We start from the raw sequence: 12,428 nt of genomic DNA on the forward strand, positions 1-12,428 counted from the left end.
TTGAGGCTTTCTATGAAATGTGCTCGGGACTTGTCCCCATTAGTATTTAATGTCTTAAAAATGATTTCAAACTAACCCCAAATCTTCTAAATGCGATCGATTTCTTTTAAGAACAAGAATATGTGATGGAAAGTCTATTTTAATAATAGTTCAATTTTGTATAAGCTTGAAAGTATCACTGTAACATCTCATTTTCGTACCAGTCGTCAAGACGGGCAAGAGGTGTTACATCAGCACTTTCTTGGGAATGTAATGTTATTTTACAACATTAATCTTAATAAAAAATAATGTTATTGTATTTTAAAATTTTTTATTACTTTTTATTATTAACAAATATTTGAATTAAAATTTTAATAATATTTTTAATAGTCTTTATCATTAGCAAATGTTTGAATTAATCTACAAAGTATGATTTTCTCACATCATGACTACATGAATACATTTGGAAAACAATTTGATATTAACTCGAGATTGCGAAGATGTGAAAATTGCTATTTTTTCGATTAAATTGCATGTATAAATTCAAGTGTATTCATATATTGCATATATAACTTGAATTTATCTTGATAATAAAATTTAATATTAATGAAAATATGCATTTTAAAATATTTATAACAAAAGAAAATATAGATATTTACTTTAAAATAATGAAATGAAGTCGTAGAGGCCAAAAAAGGGATTAAGCAACAATTGTGTTTTATCTTTTTACTATGAGTAAGTTAATACCTTAAACACAAATAAATGAATGACTAAACTTTCTCACATACTTATCGTGAAAATCACTTTACACTATTTCCAAGAATGTAACTCTTAAAGGTAATTTACATTTCAAAAAAAATAAACTACATTTTTAATACAAAATATTTAAATCACATCTCAATCAATTAAATTCTTTGGAAAATGACATCTTTCCATCATATCAAATGTCCTCATTCAACGACTATAAAGTCAGTCATCACTTGCTCGGCTATAATATTCTCACTTGCATCCAAAATATTAAATGCTTTTCTTTTCATAAATAATATAAATATTAATTAAGTTAGCATTACCCATCAACTAGATTCCAACCTAACTAATAAATTGTTAAATATCTAATCATTTTACAAAATAATAAATATACTACAAGGATTTTTCTTTTATATATATTTATATAAAATCTATAATCCAAAATATTATCCAATAATTAAAAATTTATTCATGAACAAGATATAAATAATTATACATAGTTTTTAGTTTTATATATAAATTTATAAATTATAGATATAATTTATTATCAATATCTATACTATTATTTAAATAGGATTAATTACGAAATTAGGCATTTGTTACAGTGTTCTCGCCTAACATATTGGCACCACCAGACTAAAATGTGATGATCTAAAAATTCTAGGGACCTTATATGAAAATTTCCCATTTTAATTAGATGCTGAAAAAACACTTTAAAGGGTGCCGCCTGACAGTTTTACGGCGCCAAACTTTAGAAGGATAAATTGCACCCTAAACCCCCTTATATATTATTATTTTTATCCTCTTTTAACAACAAAAATGTATTGGCCTCTTATCAATTAGTCTAAAAGTTTTTCTACCAAAAAGTATTTTTGTAAGTAAGCCAATTCAATGGAAATAAATTTTATTTATTTTTAAAAATATTTATAATTTTATTATTAATTTGATTTACGGACAAAATATAAAATTATAATTATAAAAGGTTTAGAAAACTCTTATTATGTATAAATTATAATTATTAGTTAAATTTATAGTTTCCAAATATAATGTGAGTAAAAGAAAACTATTATAAATACCGTTAACTGTTATGTCAAACATAATTTAAACAACAAAAATATTTTTTGAAAAATAAATAAAATTTATTTCGAGTTGAAATCGACTTATTTACAAAAATACTTTTTAGTAGAAAAACATTTTAAACTAATTGATAAGAGGTCAATCTATTTTTGGTGTTAAAGGAGAAAAAAAATTAAAAATAAATAAGGGGTTTAGGGTGGAATTTACCCTTTTAAAATTTGGTGCCGCCATATTGGCTGCACCCTTAAACGGTTTTTTCAGCTGCAAATTAAAAAGGAAAATTTCCATATAAGATCCCTGGAGTTTTTAGATCATCACATTTTAGTCTGGTGCCTCCAATATGTCAGGCAGCACCGTCAGAATACTGTAGCAAATGCCTATTTTCGTAATTATTCTATTTTCTATACCTTTTTCGTAATTAATTATTTTTTATATTATTTAGGTAAAAAACCCATTTAAATACCTTAATAAGTTAGTGTCACCGATCAACCAAGTCTCAACTTAGTTAGAAAATAACTAAATACACAATCGTTTTATAAAAGAACAAATAAGCTACGAGGGTTCTCCAATCTTTTATATTTTTATATAAAATCTAGAAAAAATATAGTCATGATAAGATTCAAACCTAAGAAACTATGTTCTTTAATATTTTATTTTACCATTTCAACCAAAACTTTATTTATTTTTATATCAATTTTTTAAAAATATTTGTTACGAATTAAAATTTATTCAAGAATAATCTATAAATAAATATTTTTGTTTTATATGTAATAACTAATTAGTAATATTGTTTATTATATTATTAAAGATAAAATAAAACACTAACAATTCTAATTATATCATTAACCAAAAGTAAACAATATAAATATAGTTTTAAGTAATTTTATTCATAAACATCAATAATTGAAGGTGTAGTTTGAGCTTTGTTCTTTTAATGAACAAACCATGAAATTTCATTCATAATCAATCAGCTTGATAAATTAGTAAAAATCAAATTAATTAGAAACAATTCATGGAACACTATGTTTATTTACAACTTTAAACCCATATTAATTAATATAACAATTGATTGCGAAAGTTCCTGAATAATAAATAAACCAACAGTCCTTTCATTGTTTCGAGTGCGAGTTAGTGAGCTACCATCTTAGAATGATTGATGCCATTCTCGTTCAAGTATTCCACGAATTCATCGATAAGATAGGGCCAAGCACCTTCAGCATCATAATTTTCTAGTCCAGTGTCTACTTTCTACAAGATAATTATAAGTAGTATTTTTCAATATTGTGAAAACATATGCCATTTATATGAGTGAGTAGTAAAAAGAGAGAGAAGAAAACACATACATTCCAAATAAATGAAGCAAATGTTGTCTATAACAACCTATTTGGAAGTTCTATTGCTCAAACTGCATCGCAATCAATAGTTTGTTCTCTAATTGGAAAATCATTTTTGTTTGCTAAATTAAAGGGTAAAATGGGAGGAGTCAACGAGAGACAAAGATGGAATTCTTTTGGATCAAAGAGAAGTGATGTTTATCCATGCCTTGGTGATAAAATGAAAAAGCATCTACTTAATCTCAATCGTAATTTTTGAAGGAAAAATGAATCCAAGTACCCCTGACTAGTTTTCTTTAGTATTTCATATTAAAGGTTTTGAATTTTGATGATCTATACTCTTAGGTTTATATCATTTCCTGATATCAGCATGAAGCCTAAACAACATAACTATCTGCATATCACCCATCTTCAAAGTCAGAGCAACATAGTGATCTGGTAGTATAAAGCTATACAATATATTCAAATTGCATATGGAAAGAGGAATATTAAGAGGTGCTTTTAACTTACATTAAAGAACTCCAAAAGTTGAGACCATGTGTCCCTTGAAATTGCTTTATTATGTCGAGTCTGTTCAAGCGGCATCATAGCATAAAATGCAATTAAACAAGAAAGATCCACCAAGGCAGAAATCCTAATGATTCAAAAGATAGTAAATCCTTTCATTTTTGCCATTTCTTTTATCACATAATTGTGAGTGAACCTACATCAGTCATTGACTTTATAGGATCTAATATTTGTATCAAGTATAAATGCAATTTGGTTGAACTTATCATCAATGCAAAATCTTCTCATATTAAACAAACAAATAAATAAATAACCACGTTGTTTTAAAATACCATAGGAACATGTTTTTGTTGTGCAAATAGGATATTTTCTTATGGCTTTATTTAACTAAATGCAAAAGCATAACTCATCGATAGTGAGCTCCGATGTAATATCATACAATGAGTAAAGATACACTACTCAATACCTACATATCATGATTTGGTACTAATACTTCAATGTCTAAACTGATAACAATAGGACTAGTAACTATTACCAATAAGCTAATTGTAAGGTGAGGTTAGTGAAAAATTTTGCTTGTTCACCAACTCACCAATGATTTCAACTGTGTCAATAATTTTTGCCCCGAATTACTGTGAATTCTGTTACTTGAAATTGGGGAGGATAATTGGTAAAGCTAAGAAATATCTTTTTTTTTCTTTTTTTTTTACGATCTTAATAATCCTAGAGAATAAGCTCAGATTGCAAAAAGTGTGTCAACTCCAATTTTTCCTATTTGATCCACCAATGGTAATGCAATTATGTTATGAACTATATGTTAGGTCTATGCCAATTTCAAATATTTAAAAGGATTGATCCTGACATTCTTCATGGCATTGATCTTGATGAGTTTTTGAATTATGTTATGAACTATATATACGGTCCATGTCAATTTCAAATATTTTAAAAGACTGATCTCAGCATTCTTCATGTAGAAAATAGTTGTGAAAAAATAGAACGTCGATAATGACAATGTATCGCAAAGAAAAGAGAAAGAAAAAATAAAAAACACATAGATTTTTACGTGGAAACCCTTTTAGGAAAAAACCACTGGCAAAGGAGAAGATAATTTACTATGTCGAGTTCAAATGGTTACAAGAGGAGTAGATTATGTCTATTTATAGGTTTGTAAAACCATATTCTAATAGAAGGAGTGTAGTAAGATTGAAACACCTTATTCTAATTAGTATCAAATAGATGAAGTTTAACAAGGTTTAAAACCTTGTTCTAAAATAAAATAAAAGAAGTGTAGTTCTATATGGATTTTACTTTTATTTTATTTTACCACTGTATTTTATTTTAATAAGGATTCGGGTCACTTAATTCTAACAATAGTGTTTCAATGCAAGGCTACAAAAACATCTCATCCTTTTGAAATGATTAATAGTGACATATGGGATTCTCAAGAGATTAAAATATCTTGACTACTTGTTGGTATGTTTCATTATTGATGCTTGCTTATACTTGAAAGAAAATCCAAAGGCAATCATCATCTTCAAAAATTTCAAGAAATTGATCTGACCAAAATTTAATTTTTTTTTTCAATAAGATAATGTTAAAGATTACTTCAATTCTATTTTATACTGGATGAAATTTGATGGATCAAGAAAAGTGTATCAAAGTTTATGTGTTGACACACGTAAACAAAATGAGGTGGCAAGGTTAAAAAGATAGACTACTTCTTGAAGTTGCCAAACCAATTTTTTCAAAAAAGAAAAACTATTCCCAAACCTTCTAAAGTAAGTTAGTGTCAAAATATTCTATCTTGTTCAAATACTAGAATCATCTCATCTTTTCTATCAAAACCATTTTGGAGTATCTCATGTGTTCATAAACAACAACAACATCGAAGCAAGCTTGAACTAAAGGCAACTAAATGTCTCTTCTTAGATCCTAAAAGGCAAGTATTACTTCCATATCAATATGAAACTCTACACTTTTATGGATGTTACATTTTATAAAAAAACAAACATATTACTCGAAAACTTTCATTCAATGGCAGAATTCAGTTATACAAGATTGTTTCTTTTACCTAGACTCCTAAACTCTTCTAAAATCAAAGCTTAACAATTTCATCCCAACCAAAGCCATGTCAATTACCCCTCCAAAAAAAAATCAGCTTATCCCCCTAAGCTAGTTTAGTAACCCTTCCAGAAACACTTTTACAATTCAAGCCAAACACTAGCACCTCTATTCTTGTCTACAGGTAACCTATAGTTTATAAAGTGATTATTATTTATCGAATGAGAAAGGCTCATGAAAAAATAGAGGAACACATAATTTTCGAATAGAGAAATGATACCAAACCAAGTCTAGATAATCTACATAAGACTTTTTTAAATTTATATTACTGCTAATGACTATATTAAAATTCCTATTTCTTACAAGGTCATCGAGCTAAAAGTATCATTTGTTAATCGAAAACTCTATTTTTTGTTTTCATTTATTATCTTACTCTATTGTTGTCCTCTTGGTGAAAGGTGTGGAGGGTTTTTTGTGATTTATTTTTTTTAAAATTTTTTATTTGATTTATCACAATTTGCAGGGTTTAGTTTCATGGTAATTTGGTGATTGGGGATATTAGCGTAGTTAGGATGAGAATTTTGTATTGGAATATGAGATGGGCATGTTCAAGTTTAAAAGAGAATTTTCTAAGAAAACTATTTTTGGATCTCAATATTAAAATTGTGTTAGTACAAGAAAGTAAGCTTACTCAGTATGATGATTTTAAGATACAAACAATGTGTCTGGATTTTAATTTTGATTAGGAGTGGTTTCCAATTAAGGGTCCATTTGAAAGTTTGATAATGGCTTTATATATGAAATATTTTATGGAGGAGAGCTCTATTTTTGTGGATAATTTTTAATTGTTAGTTGATGTTAATAAGTGGAGAACTTCATGTTTTGTATGTGTAACGTTTATCTGCTGTCGCTTAATGCGAAAAATAAATTATAGATGAACCTTGAGTTAATATTTTGGAGCGACAAAGAATGATGGTGTGTCGTTGTTGAATTTAATTGTGTGAGTTGACGAGGAAAGAGCTTAATGTGAGCATGTATTGTATGAATTGAGAACAAAGTGAATATGCATTGACATTTTTGGAAGTGTGATTTTTGAAATTGATAATTGCACTGGTCGAATTGCAGATGCTAAATTTTCAATCATGTGCAAAGGCAAGAATAACTTCACAATTATGTTAGCAAGGGGTGAAACTACTAGATCAGAGTTGTTTTTAGCTTGGTTATAACATTTTTTGGCTTGTTGCTTGTCTAAAAATGCTATAATGTTGTTACTTTATTCTTTGGTTTAGCTTATGGAGTTGTTATTTCATTGTTTAGGTTTAGCATTCATTTATTGTTTATCTTTTTCTCTTTAATAATACTCTTTTGCTAATAAAATCTTCTTTTGGACGAACAAAAAAAAAAAGAACAAACATTCCTATTTCTTTGAGAAAAGGTGTAAAGATCATGAGCCAAACATTTAAGCTACATATTTGTTTGCAAAGATGGTTTATCATCAAAATATCATGCTTTTGCTACTAAGTATCTAATGTAGAAATTCCATAACAAATAGGGTGTTTTGAGCAATCAAAATTGAGGGTTGTTATAGAAGAAGAGAAAAATGTTCTTAAATGGAATATTGATTGTGAGCTCTTTAGATTTTCCAAAGGGGAAGCAACATGTGGTATGGAATTTTACTTTTATTGTTAAGCATATCCATGTGGAGATGTTAGTTATTACAAATGAGGCTTATTGCTAAAGGGTTCACCCAAAACTTAGCATTGATTATCAAGACACGTTTTCTCCTTTTGTGAAGTTAAATACGATATGGTTTTTTCTATATGTATCTACCAACCAAGGTTGTTAGCTAGAAGAGAAAATGTGTTCCTCAATGGTTTCTTTGAAGAGGAATTTTTGTAAGATTTAAGATAAAAGGCAATGCAAATAAGGTTTTTAAGCTTTTAAAGTCTTGGTCTCAAGCAATTTCCTAAAGCATAGTTTGATATGTTTACTAAGGTAACCAAGAAACATGAGTATTCTATAGGTCAAGTTGATCGAACAATGTTCATAAAATATTTTTCTAATAGGAAAGTTTCTCTTATCATAGTTTATGTTGAAGATATTATTGTCAGTTTTGTAACACCCTAAAAATTTGAATGTTTGTCTATTAACGTTTGTCAATAATTAAGTCTCAGTATATGTGGTTAAGTGTTCTTTTTATATGTTCAGGGTCAAGGGTTCAATTCTCACTATTAGAAGTTTTGTGATTATGTTTTAAATTGACTTAATCCCTATCCTTGAACTATCAACTTAAGTTTAATTATGCATAATTTTATGTCAAGAATGAGCTTATTGGTTCGATGGTTAAGTTTTTGTGTAACTTCTTGTTCTGTGTTCAAGTCTCTGTGTGTCCAATAATGAAATAATTTTTGTTACTACTTCGTTAATTGTGGTTATTTTTTTGAAAACCAATTAATTGAAACTCCCCCTCTTTCCTGTAGGTTCTCCTTCTTCTCTACCTTTTATCTTCTTTCTTTCTCTTCTTCTTTTCCTTCCATTTTATTCTTTCTTTTATTGCCTTATTTATTTTTAATTTTTTGTCATTTTGCTATTGTTACAACGGGGAAAACTTCGTATTTCGTTGTCTTCGATTGTCAGAATAATTGCATAAGTTGATGTAAATTTCTGTTAGTATTGTTCGTTCATTTTGTCATAATGGAATTTGCTTAATTTCTTGTATTCGTTTAGTTTTCTTTTAGGCGAAGATCGTGGGAACAACATTCCTCAAACATTGTATTTTTGTGGATTTTTGTGTTTTGCGAAGGTAAGGGGTTGAATCTTTAAGTTTTGGGGTTTGTCAAAACTTTTTGACGTAACTCAATTTTATACTTTGAATTTTAGTGTTTTTTTGTCAATAACTGTGTAATTGGTCATTGGATTGTCATTTTTAGGCCTTGGATTCACCTTGGTTGCTTATACATTGAATTTGTATCAGGTGTGTAACGAAAACCTAAATTTTTGCAAGTTTTAAACGTCAAAACCATGACTGTTAACGCTACACGCTGGTGTGATAGGCTGTGTAACTCACTATTTGCATAATAGAGTTACACAGGCCAGGAACACGAGCGTGTGTCCAGGCCGTGTGAGCATTATTTTGAGATTTGAGTCACACTGGCATGCACTCGGTCGTTTGATAGACTGTGTAACTCACTATTTTAAGCCACATGGCCGTGTGCCAGGTCGTTTGACAAACTGTGTATGAACGAAAAAGGGACACATGGGCATGTGCTAGGCCGTGTGGACCACACGGGCCAGACTCTCAGGCCATGTGAATCCACACAAGCATGTGGGCCAAGATACTAAAATTTTCCCTAAGGCCATAAGCATCGTTTGAATCAAACGTAGGCCTTTTGAAGGGTCTATATGATCTGAATTAGACTATATAACTTGGTATCCAATGTTCTGAGCTTGAATAATTGATATTATGTACGTATAATGAATGCAATGACTGTTAAACGATACTGATATGAATTATTCGATTATAAATTGTATCTGGATAACTGTATGTACTACCTTGAGATCTGACATTTGTATTTTGCATCTTTTTTGGGTGGGAACAGTAAAGAAGGAAGTGTTGGCAGTTAAGGACTTACCGAATTGAGTGGCTAAGCCACAATTTTGTATCTGATTCTGATGATCCATTGCATACAGTTCTGGCAGCTAGTCTGCACTTACTCTGGAATGTATTATACCGACACTAAGTGGTGTGTAGGGTTGGATGGGTACTTGATACCCTATATGGTGTGTTGGGTTGGTCGAAGATGGTGTGTAGCGGATGGGGGTAGGAAATTGCATCTGTATTTGATCTGTTCTGCAATCTTATCTGATATGTTCAGTGATGTTATGTGATCTGTTGCTATAATACTAGATATTTTCTATTACTAGTTATGTATCTTGATTTGGGAAATTATTGTTATATTTAAATTGTCATTTTGATTTTATGTCTGTTACACACGAAGTATTAAACTCATTTCGTTTTCTCGATTGGATTTTAGGTAACCCCTCGTCTTAGAAGGCTCGACGTATCAAGAGCTTTGTCATCTCTCCTTTTTGATTACTTTTATAGCTTAAATAAACTAATACTATCATACGTTCTTTTTGAATTTTACTTCTAAGTTTGGCTTTTGAAGATGCTTTGAATGTTTTTCAGACGATAGATTTTATATAATTAAAGGTTGGGTTTTCTTAGATATTTTGATATAGCTCTCCAGACTTGGTCTTAATGTCTAGGTCGAATGTGAGGTGTTACATTTAGTAGTACCAGAGTCAGATTTATAACACTCGGGTTGTGTTTTTTTGGGATTTTGCTTTGATAAAAATGTGTTTTAAATGAAATCCTGATTCGAAAACTCTTATAACTAATTTTGTAAAAGATTGAGTTCTGACTTCAAACCTGTAAGTATTCCTGCTTAGTTATACCATTTAGTTGAACATTTATAATCTTTGATTCTATTGTTTAGTTAAGTATTCTATTATAAATTGTCATAAGGAATCTGATAAGGACTTTGAACTAATTTGAGCACTTTTGACATTGTAGATATAGTGATAGCATGAGTTTACATGGTGGGCGTGGACGTGGTGTCTGTGGGCACTGAGGGAGAGCTCGAGTTGAGTTTTCCTCGATGGGCAGTCTGCCCTATATTGATATTAGTGAGTCGATAAGCACTCCTACTATTGAGACCGGGTCTCAAACTCCTACTGCTTGGGACGATGCACTGTCCCAGGCCATGCTGTGAGTTTTAGAGAAGGTCACTAAGAGTCCTTCTTGATCTCAATATTAAGGGTTGATTATTGAATGACTCCGATTGAATGGTGTTGAGCTGTTTAGGGGTGTCACTGGAGTCGCCCCTACAGTGGCCGAGTATTGGTTGGAGGCCACTGAGCGAATCATGAACGACATCGACTGTACTTCTTTTCAGAAATTGATAGGTATCGTGCCTCTTCTAAGAGATGAGGTCTATTAGTGGTGGCTGACCACTGAATAGTGTGCTCAGCCCGAATAGATTACCTGGGATTCCTTTAAGATTACCTTCCAAAACAAGTAGGTGGGGGTGAGTTATGTAGGGGCTAGTAGGCACGAATTTATGATTTTAGTTCAAAGTGAGAGATTTGTGGCTGAGTACGAGGCTGAGTTTCTAAGATTGAGTAGATGTGCTTGAGCACTAGCTGTGACCGACTATGATAAGAGTGTATGGTTTGAGGAAGGTCTGCGGTATGATCTGAGAGTTTTGATAGCTCCTCAGCAGGAGCGAGTGTTTGCAACCTTGGTTGACAAGGTAAAGATACTGGAGGAGGTTAAGCACACTGAGCACGAGAAGAGAGACTGAGAGAGAGGCCAGAGTAAGGTTAAGTGGGATTTGGGTCCCTCTAATTCTATTCAGCACCCCAAGAAACGAGCGAGGTTTGATTGGCCTCCGAGGACTGAGGCTCTAGTTGCATTGATTGAGATTAAGACCTATAAAGACTATGGAAGGCACCATCTGAGTGAGTGCTGGAGGAAGATGGGACTTGTCTTCGATGTGGATCGATGGAGCACCATGTTCAGGATTGTCCCCAACGATCTGATCAGGTGCAAGCTCTTACACTGACTCCAGCTTCGGGTTCTGATCAGCCTCTGGAAGTAGCTTAATAGCCACATAGGGGTTATGGAATGGCCAGGGGGTAACAGTTCTGGTAGAGGTCAGCGATCATTGGGCAGAGGTACGGTTTAGACTAAGGAATGATAGCCTACTTTTGTGTACGCGGTGAGACGCTGGTAGGATAGAGATGACGTTGACGTTATAGGGGGTACATTCTTTATTTTTACTATTATATACTTTGCTCTTATTGATATCGAGTCTAAACATTCATTTGTATCTAGTACTATATCTGTGAACTTGGGTATATCTGTTAAGTGTACTATTAGAGAGATTTCCATAATCAGTCCCTTGGGCCAGTCGATCCGAGTTAGCAAAGTTTATAGACATGTTCCGTTAGAGATTTAGGGTGTGGTATTTCCAGCTAACTTGATGGAATTATCGTTTGGAGAGTTTAATCTGATTTTGGGAATGGATTGGTTCGTGGAACATCGGGTCAGCTTAGATTTTGCCTCTAAGAGAGTTACTATGAGGTTTGATGAGAATAGTGAGTTTATTATGACAGGTGAGCGTCGAGAATACCTCTCTAACATAATCACCTCTCTTGTAGCTGGAAAGATAGCTCGGAAAGGGTGTGAGACATACCTAGCCTTTGTATCTGGTTTTGGTTCTACAAAGCTTTCTGTTAAAGATATTAGAATTGTAAAAGGCTTTTCAGTTGTTTTCCTTGAGGAGTTGTCGGGGCTACCTCTGGACAGAGAGGTTGAGTTTGGCATAGAACTGTTATCGGGTACTGCTCCTATGTCCATAGCTCCTCATCGTATGGCACTGAAGGAGCTCAGGGAGCTAAAGGCTCAGCTTCAAGAACTTCCAGATCGTGAGTTCATTTGACTGAGTGTGTCTCCATGGGGGGCACCAGATCTATTTGTGACGAAAAATGATGGATCGATGAGAATGTGTATAAATTATTATCAGCTAAATAAGTTGACGGTAAAGAATAAATACCCACTTTTGAGGATCGATGACTTGTTCGATCAGTTCTGCGGGGCATTTGTATTCTCTAAAACCAGTCTCCGTTTTGGGTATCATTAGCTCCAGGTTAAAGAAA

At 31.8% G+C, this 12,428-nt stretch overlaps 1 protein-coding gene across 1 annotated transcript in view; it reads right to left on the reverse strand.

The window, feature by feature from the left end:
- Positions 1–2,931: 2,931 nt before the first annotated feature.
- LOC105767093 (uncharacterized) overlaps positions 2,932–12,428 on the reverse strand; it is a 35,462-nt gene continuing 25,965 nt past the window's right edge. Inside the window, exons 9-10 of the mRNA XM_012586616.2 lie at positions 3,648–3,707; positions 2,932–3,051 (exon numbers count right to left, since the gene is read on the reverse strand). Of these exons, the coding sequence (XP_012442070.2) occupies positions 2,932–3,051; positions 3,648–3,707 (180 nt within the window). The remainder of the gene's footprint in view (positions 3,052–3,647; positions 3,708–12,428) is intronic.

The sequence above is a fragment of the Gossypium raimondii genome, chromosome 5, assembly GCF_025698545.1.
Source record: "Gossypium raimondii isolate GPD5lz chromosome 5, ASM2569854v1, whole genome shotgun sequence".
Lineage (NCBI taxonomy): Eukaryota > Viridiplantae > Streptophyta > Magnoliopsida > Malvales > Malvaceae > Gossypium > Gossypium raimondii.